This window comes from Squalius cephalus (genome assembly GCF_949319135.1).
Source record: "Squalius cephalus genome assembly, chromosome: 6".
In the NCBI taxonomy this organism is placed as follows: Eukaryota; Metazoa; Chordata; class Actinopteri; order Cypriniformes; family Leuciscidae; genus Squalius; species Squalius cephalus.
Window position 1 is genome coordinate 19,200,425 of NC_137127.1, and position 19,383 is coordinate 19,219,807.

The following is a 19,383-nucleotide window of genomic DNA, read 5'->3' on the forward strand; positions in this document are numbered from 1 at the left end:
CAAGACAAAACACAAAACAAAATTGTGAACACAACATTCATTTACGACATCACAACCATGAACACCAACCTTTAAATGTTAACACTTATTCAGTGTTCAGAATCTTGATCGTCTTGATAAACAACAGTGTGAAGTCATGTCACAGAGAGAAGGTGGGAAATGGACAAATAAAAGAAAATTGACTGTTTGTGTTGTAAGAGACTTTTTGAAAGTGAAAAAAAAAAAAAAAAAAAAAAAACTATGAAGCTATAGAAAGTCAAGTCAAGTTTATTTATATAGCGCTTTTTACAATACAGATTGTATCAAAGCTGCTTCACAGTATTAAATTAAATTAATACATCAATGTTTGTTTCTAGTGGAAAACGTCCACGTTTGGTAATGCTGATCAATAGTATTGTTGATTGATTGATTAATTAAATTAAATATCCCCAACTGAGCAAGCCAAAGGCAACAGTGGCAAGGAACCGAAAAAACTCCATCAGGTGACCTGATGGAGAAAAAAAAAACCTTGGGAGAACCCAGGCTCAGTCGGGGGCCAGTTCTCCTCTGGCGTCTATGAACTAGAGGTCGGATTTAACTGTAAGATTAAAAGTATTATATGAATGCCTGGCTGAAGAGATGCGTCTTTAATCTAGTTTTAAACTGCGAGAGCGAGTCTGAGCAACGAACAGTATCTGGAAGACTATTCCAGAGTTTTGGAGCTAAATGTGAAAATGCTCTCCCTCCTTTGGTGGACCTAGATATCCTAGGTATGACCAAAAGCCTCGAATTTAGTGATCTTAAAGAGCGCGATGGATTATAGGGCGATAGAAGGTCCGTTAAATAGACTGGAGCTAAGCCGTTTAGGGCTTTATAAGTCAGTAGCAATACCTTGTAATTAATACGGAACTTTATAGGTAACCAATGTAGTGATGATAAAATTGGTGTTATATGATCATATTTTCTTGATCTAGTAAGAACTCTAGCGGTGGCATTTTGGAATAACTGTAGCTTGTTTATTGAGGATGCAGGACAACCGGCTAATAAAGCATTACAGTAATCTAGTCTCGATGTCATGAATGCATGAACTAACTTTTCTGCATCAGAAACAGATAGCATGTTACGTAGCTTAGCAATGTTTCTAAGGTGGAAAAAGGCTGTTCTTGTAACATGAAATATGATTTTCAAAAGACAGGTTGCAGTCTAGTATAACACCCAGGTCTTTTACTGTAGAGGATAATGTAACAGGACATCCTACTATGTTAAAGTTGTATTGTGAGAGGTTTTGTGGACGTTTTTTTGAACCAATAAGTAGTACCTCTGTCTTGTCTGGATTTAATAAAAGAAAATTGTGCGTCATCCAATCTTTTATATCTTTAACACACTCTGTCAATTTGGATAATTTAGCGTTTTCATCTGGCCGTGATGAAATATAGATTTGAGTGTCATCAGCATAACAATGGAAACTAATTCCATGTTTCCTTATAATATTTCCAAGTGGCAGCATATATATTGAAAATAACAGAGGGCCTAACACAGATCCCTGCGGCCTCCATAGTTTACTGGAGTTATGATCGATTTTTCTCCATTTAAATAGACAAAATGGTAGCGGTCAGATAAATATGATCTGAACCAGCTTAATGCTTGTCCTTGAACACCAGTATAATTTTGTAGTCGATCTAAGAGTATTGTGTGATCTATAGTATCGAACGCAGCACTAAGATCAAGTAAAACTAGTATTGAGATACAGCCTTGGTCAGAAGCTAAAAGTAAATCATTTGTGATTTTAACGAGTGCAGTTTCAGTGCTATGGTGCGGCCTGAATCCAGACTGAAACTTTTCATAGATGTCATTTTCTTGCAAGAAAGAGCCCAGTTGGGCGGATACAACTTTTTCCTAGTATTTTAGACATAAAAGGAAGATTTGAAATTGGTCTATAATTTGCTAGGTTATTATGATCTAATTGTGGTTTCTTAATGAGTGGTTTTATAACTGCCAATTTAAATGTTCTTGGAACATGACCTGATTATACATTAAACAAATCTTAATAAAGATGCAGGGTAGTTTCTTCACCTGTAGTGTGTGTTGTTCTCTGGTTTCTGCCAGGGAAGGATGTAGCCTCCTCTCACGTGCAGGTTAATTTTCTCTAATGGTGTATCCATATCCACAAACTGTCCTCTCACTCCAACATCTTTGCCCTGGATGATAAATCGCAAACAAGCAGATAAGAGACCCCAATATATAGAGGACAAAGTACCGCAGATTGAAATTGTTGCTGAAAGCCAGTTGCATTATGACTGGTTGTTTAATTCACATGCTAACTAAATCTTGCTAATAAAGATTTGCATGCTTGCTAATAAAATGTTTTCTTGCATGCTGATAGAATGCTTACCGTGTGGTAATCGTACCAGCGGGCATCTGGCACGTAGCCCTTGACCACAGTGGCGCCCTTCACAAAAAAAAAAACAAAAAAAAAAACAATGAGAACAAAATAATAAACAACAACATAAACAACACTAAGAAGAACCATCGATCTCTCTTTACTGATTGCATATAGTGCTATGTGACAGTGTGACTTGTGATTTGCTTATAGCACGAATATAGAGAAGGTGTTTTTGTGAGGATACCTTGTCCAAAGCAGGTGTGATTAGAAGGGCGGGACCCCAGAGGAACTGCCTGTCGATTTCCCATGTGTTTTCATCATTGACAAACCTACATTACAGGACACAGCGCTGAGAACATTATTTATACAACACAGTGCATGCAGATCGTAATGGAAAAGAAGAAAAAGTGAGGAAAAGAGAAGGAGGATAACAAAAACATGAGATGCAGAAAAAAATAGAACAGAACATTCAGTCCAATAGTTCAGGCTGCTAAAAACAGAGTGGAAGTGGAAGGTTACACAGGACAACAGGAAAGTAAAAAGCACTGATATCAAAGCAGGCTAAAAAAATCATTAGATGGAACATCAGAACATAAGAGTTCTGATTAGTCATCCCTATGATTGAGATGTAATTGATAGAGAGGATGGACTGAAAATAGTGTCAGAAAGAAAATATGGTGTAATGAAGATGTATTTGGAGGGAAATTGAGGAGCAGAAGGTCTTAAAGGGATGGTTCACCCAAAAAATGGAAGTTTCGTCATCATTTCCTCACAGGCACTGTTACATTTACTTTTATTGCATGGGAAAAGAATAGCATGAACATTCTGGTAAACATCATGGTTTTGAAATAGTATGAGGGTGAGCAAATGGAAGACAAAATGATTTTCATTTTTGGGTGAACTACTCAGAAACAGGGGTACTGGTAAACACTCACTCGTGCAGCATGGGTCTGACCACAGTTTTTCCGTTAACGTGAGCTTCATACATCAGTGTGTACAAATATGGCAGGAGGGTATAGCGAATATTCAACACATCACGGGACATATTAGCAAACTCTGGGCCCCAGGCCACGGGATCCTGCCTCTGTGAAAGATTACAAAAATCTCATCAGATTAGAAATATCCAACACTACTTCTGAACACAACGTGAATGGATTCTCCAGCAAACCTCGTCACCAGAGCGTTTGACAGGTTGCTAGAGCATTATTAAGTAATTGCCCTGGTGTTCTGGGTGCTTACAAGTGCATCCTAGTATTCTATTCTTCAATAAAGGTTCTTTGCTGGCGTCTATGATTCCATGAAGAACCTTTAAAGTTTAAAGGTTATTTATAGTGGAACAATATTCTTTAAATTATTAAAATGTTCTTCAAACTAAGAAAACGTTCACTGAATTGCTCTTTATGGAACCAAAAATGGTTCTTCTATGGCATCACTTCAACAAAAAAATTTCTGGAACTTTTCTTTCTTAAGAGTTTTCATTGGAATGTACATGTTTTTGCTTATCTATTGGTGACATCTTTTATAAATGTTTTCCTCACAAGTTTTGTCTTAAGCTTGCTCAGTAATTGTATTGCATTGTTTTATGTAAAGCTGCTTAGCAATGTTTATTATAACAACATGTTGACACTAAATCTATCTGTACAGACCAAACTTCTACTGCATGTTCACTTCAAAATGAAAATTCTGTCATAATGTACTCACCCTCAAGTTGTTTCAAACCTGTATGAATTTCTTTCTTCTGCTGAACACAAAAGAAGATATTTTGAAGAATGTAGGAATAACCAAACAGTTGATGTACCCCATTGACTTCCATAGTATTTTTCCCTACTATGGAAGTCAATGGGGTCCGTCAACTGTCTGGTTACCGACATTCTTCAAAATATCTTCTTTTGTGTTCAGCAGAAGAGAGAAATTCGTACAGGTTTGAAACAACTTGAGGGTGAGTAAATGATGACAGAATTTTCATTTTGAAGTGAATTATTCCTTTAATATCAAATTTTCAGTAAAGTTATGTTTTCTCTCTATAATTCATTAATTTATGATCCAGTTCCAAACAAATCAAACTGGAACAACAGCACATATCCTGCATTATCCATTATGAGATCATGGGAATAAATACTTTAGCCCAGAACTATATTTTGCATGATCCAAATCTGTACAGCAGTATCCTGCTGAATCCAGATGTAACCGTACACCACAGTGAGCATGTGTGTGTGTGTGTGAGAATCTGACTCCATATACAGGCAGAATGTTAATTGTCTGCCAGACAGAGAATCAGTTTGCCCCCTCGGTGGCACAATGAGTGGTGTTAAGAGCGGTGGGTGTGAGTTAATGTGCTCACAGATATAAAGGTGAACCATATCTGATAATTATTTCTCAAGTACCACACGTTCACATGTCTGACCACTAATGCGTGCATGCTAACACTTAACTTTTTTTAACACAGAATTTTCCGTCATTTATTATGCAACATTTCCCCGCCATTGACGAAATATGTACCGGTGTTGTAGTCTCCAGTATAGGTAGGTTTAGGATTAGCTGTGGGGTTAGGATTAGGGGGGTGGGGTTTGAATTAGCCAATCAGGTAATGGCTTCATTTAAGGGGGTAATAATTTGGCAGTGAGTCGAAATTTGGCACAACAGTGGAAATCCATGTTTTTCACTAGTGGGCGCTATTACACATCTTCTGAAATAAAAGACAACAAGTGAAGAAGAAGCAAAAACAAGCTATAGAAGCATTGCTAATGCACATGTAAGATGATGTGATTAGCAAATATATAACGGCATATAAATCAAAACTGCCTAATGTAATGTCGAACCCAAGAAGACGTATGACTGTGCAAGCTTTAAGGGTGTTCATATTAGACAATCTACTAGGTCTACTAGATCGGTCCGAATCCAATCCGGACAAAGTCTTTGACAAAAACACAATTTTCTCAGCTTTTTGTTCAAAATGTTGCTTTACTTTTTTATTTATTTATTTATTTTTTATTATTGATTGATTGCTGGCAATAATAACGAAAATATGATTGCGGGGAAGGAGTTACACATGAACTAAACACTTTATGAAGTAAGAACTCCTCACAGTTTCTGTATGTTATGCCAAGGCTAAAAACGGTTCGTGTCTTGTAAACGTCCTTTAAACAAGACATTTTTACCTGATACGCAAAAGAGATATTAAGGCTTGTTTTCAGAGAATGTATCTTGAATATTAGTGTAGTTTGTCTTGTTATACTGACAGATTTGTCTTCCAACTGCTCATGTTTAAAAGAAGTGAAAAAATATGCCATTGCATCAAGACAAAAAAAACTTTATATTAAAGATAAATGATCTGAATACGAGCCTTAATATATTATGCAGTTTGACTTTAAGATCAATTTATCTAAGTCTATTTTTAAACAACAACAAAAAACATTTAAGGAAATGATTTGTGCATATGAACATGTAATTGTCAAGTTGTTTTCCAGGTTAAATATATAATTAGAATATAATATATATATATATATAAATAAAATAAATAATTATTATTATTATTATTATTATTATTATTATTATTATTATTATTATATATTAGGGCTGTCAAAAGATTAATCGCGATTAATCGCATCCAAAATAAAAGTTTGTGTTTACATAATATATGTGTGTGTACTGTGTATAATTATTTTGTATATATAAATACACACACATGCATGTATATATTTAAGTAATATTTGCATACATATACTGTATATATTTATATATATTTTATATTATATATAAATATAATTTTTTTATATATAAATGACACATTTTTCTTAAATATATACAAGCATGTGTGTGTATTTATATAAACAAATTTAATTATACACAGTACACAGACATATATTATTTAAACACAAACTTTTATTTTGGATGCGATTAATCGCGATTAATCTTTTGACAGCCCTAATATTACTGATAAAAGTTACAATAGTATCTCAATTATACGAAAATAACACTGTGTGGGACAACTAAATTTAATTTGTTCAAAAGGTTTTTTTTACAATTGTAAAATAATAATAGTGAAGCCAGCCTTAGTAAATACACTGAATTCTTTGGATTTTTAATGTTTCTAATGATTTTAATGCCCTTTTGACCTGTAGAACCTCTAGTGTTTTCTCCTCTCTCCCGCACAGAGCGAAAACTCCTTCTCCTAATGTAATGGGGAAAGCTAATATCTCTGTGTTAATGTGTTTGAATGAACTAGACCTTCCTCCTGTTAGAGCTAACTGCTGCTCGCAGACAAAAAAGCCAAATTATTCCAAATGTACTGCCCTCTGACTCCATTAGCATGTGACTCAGCGTGATGGAGAGACAGCCGAACTTGGAAGCCTTGGCAGGAGCCTAAGAATTATGACCCTCGCTGTAGAAGCTGGTCTATCTCTCTCTTTCTCTGGCAGCTGCCATCACAGGGAACATTTGCACAGGCAACTGACTTTGCGAGACATTAGGAGTAAATAAGATGGTCTTTTCAAACTTATTTCGGCATCTGTTCATCTGTTAACTCCCTCTTTTGTTTTTTGCCTTATGTGGGATTTATGTTTTCTCCCATTGCGCTTTTTAGGATTAGCCTGAGCAAACAAAGTTTTGCTTTTTTTAAAATAGCTAATAAGCTTTAGTTTATGTCATAGCCATGAACAATTTTTGTTATCATCTGACAAATATGTGGTCATTAATATTAGTCAATTTCCTGCAAAAGAAAAACTTTAAATGATTATGTGTGCTATAAGTGAATTTATTCAGTTTTCAAGAGTAACAACTCCCTTTCAACTCCTTTCAACTCCCTTTTTTTGATTTCATTAAGTGTCTCTGTATCTTATTCAATATCCAACATGTCTTTCTCTCTATCACTTTGTAATTCAGGCCACCTCAACGCCCTCCATCCTTTGCCATTTGTCTCTGGATGACCTTCCATTTGCCTCCGTAGCCACATTAAAGCTAATGACATCTTGGAGGGGTAATTACGGCACCAAGGGGACGTGCAGGGATAAACACGTCCGGGCGCAGGGGTAGAGGCAAGCTGAGGACAGTCTCTTATTGGAACTGTCATTGAGACACGCAGAGGGCACATCCACACCGGTGCAAGTGAATGACTCGGCAGTATAAAAGCGGAAAAAAAATATGCAGACATGCTGTCTTGCAAGCGCTACTGTGCACTTTTGTTTTAATAAAGCCCTCTAAATCCCCTGGTCACTGTCAGAGCTTGTCAAACACTGGAATTAATACACATCATGCCATTTTAAAAGTGTTTTTGTTAGCATTTTTACTTTTGTGTTTTTTATTTTTCATTCTCCAGCCAAAATCCCAAAAGACTTTACACATTGCACGAATGCTTTTATTTTTCTTATGCCTTTTTGTCATTTTTACGGCATAATTTTTTTTTTAGTCTCTCTGAAAAGCATGCGTTAAACTGATTCTTGTTTAAAAACGAATCAGCAGTAAAATGAAATGAACAGTGTCTCACTGACGTGATCTGGAACTTTAAATATAAAGTTCATCCACGCTGTCGTAATGTTAGGAGGATCACAAGGAAGATAATATTTTTCCAAAACGCCTTGCAATCCTGACCAGCATCTATATGGTTTAGTTACTGGAGTAACCTTGTGTGTATTTTCTACTACATGGCATGCATGAATCGCTGGGCAGGGCTAAAGAGGTAAGGATGTAGAAGTAGGTGTTGGTCTTTCATCGCACTATGACATCATAATGGGAGAAAATCTGGAACGAATCATTTTGTCAGCTTGGTTTCAATAAAAGCTATTTTTGGACTAGCGATATCAAAAACATGGAGTAGATAGCAAACGCTATGTCTCCAACTCCCCAATTTATATCATAATTTGGAACAAATCCTAAAGGATTCTAATCGGAATTCATATACTGTATGATTCCGACATAACACAAAACAAAAACTTGATCTTCAGTTCCCCATATCCTGTTTCCAAAAGGTCTATAATTACCAACAGGATAAAAAGATGTTGTTTGATAGCACAAGAAAATGTAAATTAAATACGTTTTAGATTTTAAAAATCCCACAGCTTCCCTACAGATTTCCTTTAATAAAGACATTATTTCAGTAGCGAGACATTATTCCAATAATATATATACTTTTCTGATTAATAAAAATCGATATATATAAAATCGAAATTTAACTTAAAATATAATATACAAAATAATAGAACAATATACAAAAATATTTAACTACAACACACTACTTTCAACAGAACTCTCTAATTACCATAAAATAATCAAAATAAGATCCACAGGGGTTTTCTATTTAACTAGTAGAATGGTGTTTGATTCCCATTAGGATTACATTTACATTTATTCATTTTGACAGACCATTTGTGTCCCATGTCCTACCACCTGAGCTACAGGATCCTTTAGGGCATTATGTGCACAATCCTTTAGGATTGTTAGACTACAATTCCACTCCAAACTCTATTTCTGTTTGTATGTCCTTTGTTTAATCACCCATTAGCAAAGCATTTTTAAATGATTGAAGCCCAGAAGGGTTCTGAATAACTTTGAGCATTTAATTATACCCCCCAAATGTAGCGGTTAGCAACAAAGCTGCCACGTCCACTCACTGAAGAATTTTCCCCACGCCATATCGATCCCACTCACTCCCCAGGCTTATTGGATTTTTGTGACAGGTCCCAGCACTTGCAAAGGTCACATTTTAAACAAGTACCAGAGTGAATACCTGACAGCCCACCTGTCTACGGATCTCAGATATTAGTCAGCAGCCTGTGCGGGGGGCCCTTTTCAAGTGCCACCGTGTGTTTTGAGGCTTTGTGATGGACTACTGTCTGTCTCAGGGATTCAGAGATCATTTTCATACGTCCTAAGGGTGCCACACAGACAAGCGTTCATGTAGCAAGTTGTCATGGCTGTCCGTACAGTAATATTATCTTGTTTCATGCTCTATTTTGATGCCTGTCACTCAATGTCAGTGATTATCAGGATTAAGACCATATAAATCTCAATTAAGGGTCCGTTTCACGCTGTCTGCTGAACAATGGTCCCTCACGTCCATTGCCACATGCCCATCAATTTTCTGTCAGACCAAATTTCTAGATGTGCACGATTAATCAAAATAAAACCAAAACCTGGATTGTTTACAAATAGTAAAGGCTGCAGTTTAATTAAATAAGTATAGATTATTTAAAGTTTGAAAATTAAGTAACGAAGACAGCCATAAATATTAGTATAATAGTTAGTATAGTAAAAGTTGTACAATAAAATTATTATTATTATTATTATTATTTCTCTTAAGTAGACTCTTAAGTCTTTACAGTGAAATATTACAATATTAGCATTTCTTTTTTTCATTTTGTTTAATATAATAATAATAATATTAATAAATATTTTATTTTATTTTATTTATTTTTATTGTCATATTGATATATAATCACAGTTGTTTTGGCCAAAATGTGAAGCCCTGCAAACAAGCACAGCAAACCTTGGAGTTTTTTTTGTATGCATTTGTAAACTGCAATTTTGTATCATAAAAATCACAACGATATTTTCCCTGAAATTGTGCAGCCTTACAAATATTTGTCCAATGTTCAGATCCCATTCCCATGTTCAGATCCAAACATAGGAATTCCCATGTTAAGACTCAAACATTATTATAACGTGATGGAAAAACATGAGTTTTTAAAAGGAAAAAGAGGTCTGAAACAATTTGACTGAGTAAACTCATACTAACCTCATATCTAAGCTTAGAATAAGATATTTGCTTTGGTTAACACTGCTAAGAAAATCTTAAATCTGTCCATAAAAAGGTGCTGTGTGTGTTCTTACTGGCATGTTAATGGTGTTGTGGTTTCTGGAGAATGGGTAGAAAGCTCCGAGCTGCATCCAACGCAAGCACATCTCGTATTCGGCAGGGTTAAAGAAGCCACAGATATCAGCACCGGTCTGGAACACAAGCGGAAAGTGAGAACGAGAAGGGAAAAGAGACATAGAGAGAGTAACACAATTATAGATCTCTGTAAAAACAGGGCCAACTCCAAAACATTAATAAATAAACTCTAGAGTCAGTGTAATGGCCGCATGCTAGTGTAATGCACCTAAATGAACTAAAACATTGTTTGATAGGAAATAAAGCACAAATGAAAAATCAATAGCAAGTGCTGCGGTAGGATGAGAGAGGCACTTACGTAAGAGATGCCAAATATGCTGAACTCCATCATGCCTGAAAGACAGAAAGAGAGAGAATGGGAGGAAGGTGTTCAGTTTCAGTACAGTAGACCTTGTTCAACACTTTCGTCCAACAAAAAACATTGGAGGTTTAATGGAGACAAAATAGATGTTTATACATTAAAATGTAATTTATTCCTGTGATGGCAAAGCTGAATTTTCAGCATCATCACTCCAGTCTTTAGTGTCTCATTATCCATCAGAAACCATTCTAATATGCAGATTTGCTGCTCAAGAAACATTTCGTATTACTGAAATCATTGTAATGCTTGAGTTTTTTGTAGAAACTGTGATACTTTTTTTTCTCTGGATTCTTTGTTGATTAAAAAGTTTAAAAGAACAGCATCTTCCCAAGAACCAGAAATAAATAAACTCATACCAATGATGGACTTCAGAAGCTGGTCCCAGGCAGAGTAGTTGTCTCCAAGCCAATGTCCTGCCCACCGACCACTAGATGGGTACGTTGAACGCGTAATTACTACACCTCTCTTGCCAGTGGTATCAAGCAAAGCTCTGTGACATACACATAAACACACACACACACAGAAGTTACAACTTATTCCAGAACAACCAAGAAATAAATACATTAGTGAATATGGATGAACAGAAAACTCACTTATAAGTGGGTTCTGTGTGAGACCAGCCGTACAAGTTGTGGACATCATAATGTTTGACATGTTTGCCATCAGCAAGGATCTGCTCACTGTTCATGCATAAAGTCTTATGGTTCAGACCCATATGCATGGACTCCAGTGCTGGGAATAAGTATTAATATGAGCAGATTCATTTCAGATGCACAGTGCTAAATACATGTGTTGACCATCTGTGTTGTAAAATCTGTTTAGCCATGTATACATGTCGGGGCGCACACATTGGAACTTACGGGGCATATATGGTGGATTTTCTAAATTGGGATCCCCTAGACATTTTCCTCCAACGGTGCCATGCACAAAACTGGCTGGCTCATTCATGTCCTTCAGAAAGGAAATAACAATGACAATGAAGGCAAAGGATAAAAACATTGATTATATGCATATGTGCATAGACAAGACAGTGGGTGTGGCTATGCTAAACCTTCACTCATTGCATGCTTACCATGACTTTCTCAAATAGGACGTTTTTCTGAATCAACACCCTTGTTTCAACAAAATTCTTAAAAATGTAATATTTCACATTTGATTTTATAGGTATTTAATGGTTATGGTTAGGGTTATGTTGTTTCAAGAGCAACAAATGTTGTTGTGTAATATGCATTGACAGTGAACACAGATGTCCTCAAATAAGGTCTTGCACAATTGTAATCATTGAAATTGCTTTACTTTGCATTCCAACATTAAATATGAAAATGACAAAGCACTCACAATCCAAAGTCCGTCAAACTTCATGATGTTGTTGTAAAAGTCTTTAATCTGATTCTGCCACCACTGTGATGTGCTATTTTTGAAGAAATCAGGGAATGCCACGAAAGATCTGAATAGCTGAAAGTTGATGAAATGAAAAAGACATTAATAACTGTGCTTTAACTATTACTACACTTCAGCAAAGTGCTTTAACCATTGCTATAGTCTGTGCTTCAGTAATTGGATATTACAGTAGTGCAACTAAAATATGCTAATTTGTTTAAATAATGTGCTGATTCACTTTTATAGGAGTGGGTCTGCTATGTTCTGAATCTGATTGGCTGCAATGACTTTGTTTACTACATGCTGATTGGTTGATATACTAGTGGGTGATATACTATAATACTAGTAGTCTGGTACAATGTGCTCATTGGCAGATAACGTGTCTTCAACATGCCGATTGGCTGATAGTATTCTAAGATGTCACACTCATCTCTCTTGACTGCATGTGCAATTATAGTCCATTGTACTGATGATTTCAGTATGAATAGAGTTGCATATGCGGGAACAAGAGAAAAAGATGTCTGATTCTCTGATTAAAGGGAGAAAGGGAGAAAGGGAGAAAGGGAGAAAGGGAGAAAGGGAGAAAGGGAGGGAGAAAGGGAGAAAGGGAGGGAGAAAGGGAGAAAGGGAGGGAGGGAGGGAGGGAGGGAGGGAGGGAGGGAGGGGCAGATACCTCTACTTGAGTATCCCAATCCAAAGAATTGTCCACAGTGACATTGGGAAAGTCAGGCCACACCTATGACAGACACAAACAGCAGCTAAAATCCGTGTTTCAGGTTAATCTAAACTAGAAGGATCATTCCTTCTTGCAGTACATGTCATCATACTAGATCATCATACTATGTCTTAAAACATTAGATAAACAGGTTCTCTAAAATCAAAATGTTTATAATATTGTTTTATTCTGTGATTAAGTTATACTTTTTTCCCTGAAGTGTCTTCATTATCACTTTTTTTTTTTTTTTATCCTGATAGTCTTTTGTGAAATCCCTTTAACAAATGTCGCGTTCCAGATGAATTTGGAATTTCCCGTTCAGCAACTCTGAATTCCCAATTCTTCCAGCAACACTTGAAAATAATCAACGGAATTCTGCTTCAGTCAACACCATTTTGGAGATGACATTGATTAAAGTATATCACTGATGTAGGGGGTTCATTAATTTGAGGTGTTATTCCAGTGGTTATTTCCAATTAGAAGTTAGGAAAATTCATGTTTAGGCCTGTGGAATGCAGCATAACAAAACATAATGACATTGTCCTCTAGAAAGTGACATTTTTGGAAAGAAAACAACAACACAAACATCAATAAGGAATAGCAATGGATTTTATGAATTTGTTGTGGTATTATGTGGTTTGTTTCATTCTAAACATCCATCCTGTTTGAGAAAATTGGTATTATCTAAAAATCGTTTTCATGTAAGCTAATTGTCAAACTCTCCCTGAGAATCAATACATTTTTCTCTTCCTCTTTTCGATTGTCATACCTTTCCCCACACAATGTCTCTGCTGAGCTCAGAAGGCCATTTGATGAAAACGTCTTGTTCCATCCCAAGTCGGAACGCAGGGTAGTCTTGCGTCTCATTGGCCGCTATAGCCGGGTCCTGAAGCACACAAACAAATAAAGCATGTAGTTCTGACAAGGTACAGAATACACCTCACTGCATGCGCCTGGCCAGAATAAGACCAGACTCATTTCAAGACTACATCAATCCATATTTATGAATTCGGCTCTCATTACAGTTAAACGTCCATTACCACTTTATGATAACAACTTTGTTTTTCCAGTAATTGAGAACTGTTTGTACCAAAATGAAGATGAAACGCATCCCCTCAGCCCTCATGTTGTCCACCAGAGCAGGCAGTCCATTGAAGTTCTTTTGGTCCAGCGTAAAGTCCATCTGCCTCTCCATGTAGTCAATGTCCGCATATTGCACATCCTTTAAGGTCAAATATTATGATCATTAAACTTGAATGTGAAGTTCCAAGTTAATTATTGAACAATTTTGTGCAAAAATAGCAATGCTTTGATTTGAAACATAACTTGGTATGCAGATGATAGGTGGTTACTTAAAGCTGCCATCGGCAACATTTTTTTGATCAAATTCAGTGAAATTGACACTATAATCCGACAGAACAACATAAATAAGGTGGTTTTAGAAAAAAACCCCGAGCTTCTAACTCCACCTGGAGCGTGTTATTTGTTTTGCAAAAATCCACCGCTCCCGTCTCATCGGGTCCAATCAGCGCAGGGGGGTGTGAGATCTGACTGTCAATCACAGTTCGTGCACACGCCACAGATCCCACCTCCCTTGCGCAGACGTGCACATTACAATATCACATGCACACGACACGCCTGAAGTTCGCCTGAAGATTGTACGAAGCGTGATGGCGGAGAGAAAATCTACTAACAAGCTTCCAATTCCTCGGTTATTGCTATCTATGGATAGATTAGCCAGGGCAGCCTACCTCCGAGTCCATGGTGTTGATCGATTCTGAAGAGATGGACGCGTTCACAGAAAATCTGGTGCACACGCACTGATGATGGGCGGGTGCTCGTTGGTAGTGGGGGAGGGGCATGAGAGTTGTAAACATTCAAAATTTTGGCTAAGTCCACTCAATCTGCCAGACTTGCCGACTGCAGCTTTAATGAAGTTCCAAACATAGGTTTGGGAGGAGCCTAAACATTCAGTCCTGTCAATCATCATTACAAGTGTATATAAACAGCAGTCATTGCACCATCCCAGGGACATTCCTCCTCCTCCCCATCTCAACCTTTATTTATTTTATTCTTCATCTGCGCAGTAATGTTATAGTTGGGGTTTAGCTCAGAGCGCAAGCCGAGCCTCGGGTTCGAGCCTCCTTCAAGGACAGCAAGCCGAGTTTGTTTACCATTAATTATTAAGGCTGAACGGGCAGGCGAACTTGTGAACTGGCCCATGTCAACAGTCTATTAGAAAATGTTAACAATTTTATCATATGCCTTGCAAAAATTGCCTTGTAGAAGCAACAGCAGACTTCTAAACAAGCCGGACATTTGAAGTATTATTCATTATCAGCAACACAAATGGAGCAGGAAAAGCTACATGATGAACTTTAATACATGGTGTTAGGAGTTCATTCAAATCCTAATAGTGATGCTTGTCTTAGAAAGACCTGCCAATAAAAGATTTTTGTGAAACGATGCACTTTTATGAGTCACTAACCCACTCCTGGTATTTGCGTGTGATCTACTGCTGACGCAAAAATTAAAGAACTCAGACGCAGTCAAATCATTTACATAATGACCAACGCAATCTACCAAGAGCAGCGCAAATTAGCGTTGGGACCACTGATAATGCAGGTGAAAATGCGGACTGTAAAATACCAGCTAAAGAAGCAACAGTACGTTGAAAAGAGCCAGAGGTCAAAAAATTAAGGGTTGCAAGAAGTTGATGCACCAGGTATTGCGTGACTCCTTGTAGTTGACGGTTCCAAGTCGTCTTTTATTTCCTGCAGCAAATTAAAAATAACATGGCTTGACAAACGATATGTTCGAATTACGTCTTCTTCTGGCATTCCAGAGAAAGAAATGAATACGAGAGGAAAATATTTTCTCCCTTCTACCACGCACTCTCTGTTCTCTGCGGTGGCTCCTCTTAGCAGCAACAATTGCAGCCATGTCGCAAAATGGGTTAAGACATGTTTTTTTGGGGGGCGTTAAATAATGGCGCAAATACCAGTAAATTGACTAGCAAACATTAGTAAATTGCGTTGCGTGATTCATTTAAATACTCTACTCCCATAAATTTTGCGTCTGAACGGGAAACTCCTACAAATGCATATGCAATAAGGTCAGCCTCAAAAACAACTCAGTCCACAGCTTTTCAGCGCTAATTTTGCCCTGCCTAAATCCAGACAGTTGTTTTTTTTTACGCCAAAAGAGGGTTTGCGCTGGCGCAAGCTGTTAGTAAATCTGGCCCTAAGTCTTAATACGGTCACAGATTGCTCTGTGTTGTCATTCAAGTTGCACATTACAGCCAAATAACTTGTTGAGATATTTACAGCAAGAAATGTAATATTCCTGAAATTCTAATGAAAGTTTTGAAAGTCGGCGAGAGTTACATAACCATGCTTATTGTTGCGTTCAGGGGGATAAATCAAAGACACACATGCACACACTAAAAGATGAGATTGCTTACATAAGGAATTGCAGCAGCTTTCATGTCCTTGTAAAGATCTGCAATCTCCTTATCATTGGCGTAGCCGTAGCGACAAAGCTGGAATCCAAGTGACCAATAGGCTGGAAGAACCGGGCGGCCAATCATCTGTCAGACAAAATCCACAAAACGAGAGAAAAATATTTTACATTTTATGCAAATACATTTTAGAACATAAATATGCAAGTGGTTTAAGAGAATCTAATGGCCCCTTCTGTCTATGTGACAAGCAAGCTTCTTTTAGATAAATATTTATGTATTTCATTTATGCATGTGAGTTTTTCGGATGTTATTTTGTGTGTGTGTTTAGATTGAGTACACTGTGGGCAATGAGGCATGGAGACTCCAGCTGCTAAACCTCATAAAGCCAGGAATAACACACACACACACACACACACACACACACACACACACACACACACACACACACACACACACACACACACACACACACACACACACACACACACACACACACACACACACACACACACACACACACACACACACACACACACACACACCTCGGTGTACTGCTGAACCACATCTTCTGGAGTAGGTCCTAACACCATGTAGAAGTCCAAGATACCTCCAATGGTGCGATAGGTCAGAGCTGGAGTAGACTGGAAGGTCACATCTAAGAGCGAAACAAGCAACACCTTTTTTACCCACCTACACTTGCAATCTCTCAACGGCAATAGTTGGTGGATTCCTTTTAACAATTTTATACCAGACCAATCACAGTAAATCACAGAACACATTGAAAACATTATATGATAATGTTTTGTGGTTTTAAAGGCATAGTTCAGCCAACAAATTTAAATTCTATCATCACTCACCCTCAAGTTGTTCCAAACCTATATGAATTTCTTTCTTCTCCTGAACACAAAATAAGATATTTTGAAGAATATGGGTAACCAAACAGTTGATGGGCCCCATTGACTTCCATCATATTTTTTCTTCCATACTATGAAAGTCAATGGGGCGCATTAGCTGTTTGGTTACCCATATTCTTCAAAATATCTTCTTTTGTGTTCAGCAGAAGAAAGAAATTCATGCAGGTTTGAAACAACTTGAGGGCGAGTAGGTGATGACAGAATTTTCATTTTTGAGTGAACTATCCATTTAAGTTCTTGTCAATTTGGGTTGATCTTATTAAAACATGTCTAGGTCACAATTCACCCCAAAATCTAAATATAAAAATATACAATTATATTTTGGTTAAAGAAAAGGAGTAAAGTTTGTAACACATTTCTCCTGTAATTATTTTCTTTTCTAACCACAAATTAGTAAATTAACTGGCTTTATGTTATTCATTTTAAAAGTGTCTTCATTGCTTTTGTCCATGCACAAGCTGCTAAGTCAAGTCAAGTCACCTTCATTTATATAGCGCTTTTAACAATATGGATTGTTTCAAAGCAGCTTTACAGTGATAATAGGAAATTACCGTAACAGATTGTTTAGGCTTTACAACAGCTCTAGGATAAAGATATTGTCCAGCTAAAGTTAGTTTTGATTGACTGATTCACTTCCGTTGCGAAGATCATTAGTTATTAACTTAGGGGCCGCTAACACAACACCGTTCTAACAGGAAAACCCTTAACGCGCTCCGGCCACCTATTCGCACAAAACAGTGCCTGGTGTCTCGAGAACACACTCCCTGAAATAGGTTCGAAGATGCAAACGATTATCCGTTATCTCTGCGCAAACCTCAAAAACGCAAACCTGCGAAACGAAGTTGTCGCACACATGCGCATTACATGTTCAGTCCAAAGGTATGTGCGTTTGCATATATATGTGTGCAGGCGAGTAGTCCTTTACAAATCAACCCTCAATAAACTACTTGTCTGGCCTTAAAAATGTATACAAACTAAACACAATTGGCAATACTAAAAATATTAAATATGTGCATTCCAGATTTCCTTTTCTGGTGAACTTGATTTCACCAAGTACAACATGTTCCTGGATCAACATCTTTTTTGATCCTGGAATAACATTCCAATCAACCAATCAGATCTGAGGGACAACTTTACAGTTTATGTCAAGTTTACTATCCATTTCTGCGTTATTATGTTTGCAGTGAGGTATTAAACATCTGCATTCAAATTAAACGGCACTTCTTTGAACTTCTCTGGGTAAAGTGAACCGCATCAAAGCTATTCTCCTGCTGCGCTTTTCAGGATGCTCATTTACTGCCTGTGCGTGTGTGTTTATGTAAGAATTAAAACGTGTGTGAGCACTTGTGAGACAGCAGTTGAATGCAGAACACTTTCTGAGAGCACAGCTCGGTTAAAAGCCACGCTGCAGCACCACCATTATGTGAAAGCAGCTCAAGAGAAAGTTCTGCAATAAGCATAACTGTTTCTCACACAAAAGCTCTGATAAATAGCACCTGCTCTAATCACAACCTTAAGACCTGCTGAAAAACTCCTGTCAGTGTTGGAGCCAGTGGTGAGCGACAAATTTATTTGCGGACGATTATTTGAAAGAGATTTTACAAGTTCACATAATAATTAGATTGAGTAAAAGAGTGTGTGTATTTCGCGTGCTGTCTGGGGGAGGGCTCCGAGCTCGGATTGTGGCCCGAACCCAGAATACTCAGAATACCCAGAATATGAGGGGTGAGTCTGCTACAGTATCTATATATAGGCGTCCAGTCGTACTGATTGGTTAGATCATTTAAACGTGTTACTCCCGAACTTTGTTAATAAAACATAATTTAGTGCTAGGAGCGTGTCTATGATGTCTTAACATTCTGCACACTAGGTGGAGGAACAGAGTTTATATATTTATATATCTATCTATCCATCTTTCTAATTGTAACCTGAAAAATAAATCTTAAACTTTAAATGGGAACAATTAGTCAACTTTAAACTAGCAAACCATTTTAGGCCATCTTACAAAAAAAAGTGGACACAAATGTTTAGTATATGTGGTTGTACTCACCCATGGCATTGCTGTTGAGCAGGAGGACACCATGTGCATGTTTTGATTTCTCCAGACCCATGTAGAAGGGATGGACACCGTAACTGTTCAGCTTAAACTACAGATGAGGAGAAAGAGATTAGAGTTTGTGATGAGATTTCAGTTGTTCTCAGTGTTAAACAGACAATTAAGTGTCAATGAGAGATTTTTATTTGGCTTAAAGGAATGAACCTTGCAAATCCCATCTCTCTGTTTTCATTAACCTAATTGCATC

General features: G+C 37.2%; 1 protein-coding gene across 1 annotated transcript in view; it reads right to left on the reverse strand.

The window, feature by feature from the left end:
* si (sucrase-isomaltase) overlaps positions 1-19,383 on the reverse strand; it is a 53,863-nt gene that overhangs the window by 4,548 nt on the left and 29,932 nt on the right. The window contains exons 29-44 of the mRNA XM_079874623.1: positions 19,131-19,227; positions 16,709-16,821; positions 16,167-16,292; positions 13,794-13,925; positions 13,473-13,589; positions 12,662-12,724; positions 11,947-12,063; positions 11,469-11,559; positions 11,202-11,340; positions 10,965-11,098; positions 10,546-10,580; positions 10,187-10,303; positions 3,298-3,446; positions 2,607-2,691; positions 2,372-2,428; positions 2,053-2,177 (exon numbers count right to left, since the gene is read on the reverse strand). Of these exons, the coding sequence (XP_079730749.1) occupies positions 2,053-2,177; positions 2,372-2,428; positions 2,607-2,691; positions 3,298-3,446; positions 10,187-10,303; positions 10,546-10,580; positions 10,965-11,098; positions 11,202-11,340; positions 11,469-11,559; positions 11,947-12,063; positions 12,662-12,724; positions 13,473-13,589; positions 13,794-13,925; positions 16,167-16,292; positions 16,709-16,821; positions 19,131-19,227 (1,697 nt within the window). The remainder of the gene's footprint in view (positions 1-2,052; positions 2,178-2,371; positions 2,429-2,606; positions 2,692-3,297; positions 3,447-10,186; positions 10,304-10,545; positions 10,581-10,964; positions 11,099-11,201; positions 11,341-11,468; positions 11,560-11,946; positions 12,064-12,661; positions 12,725-13,472; positions 13,590-13,793; positions 13,926-16,166; positions 16,293-16,708; positions 16,822-19,130; positions 19,228-19,383) is intronic.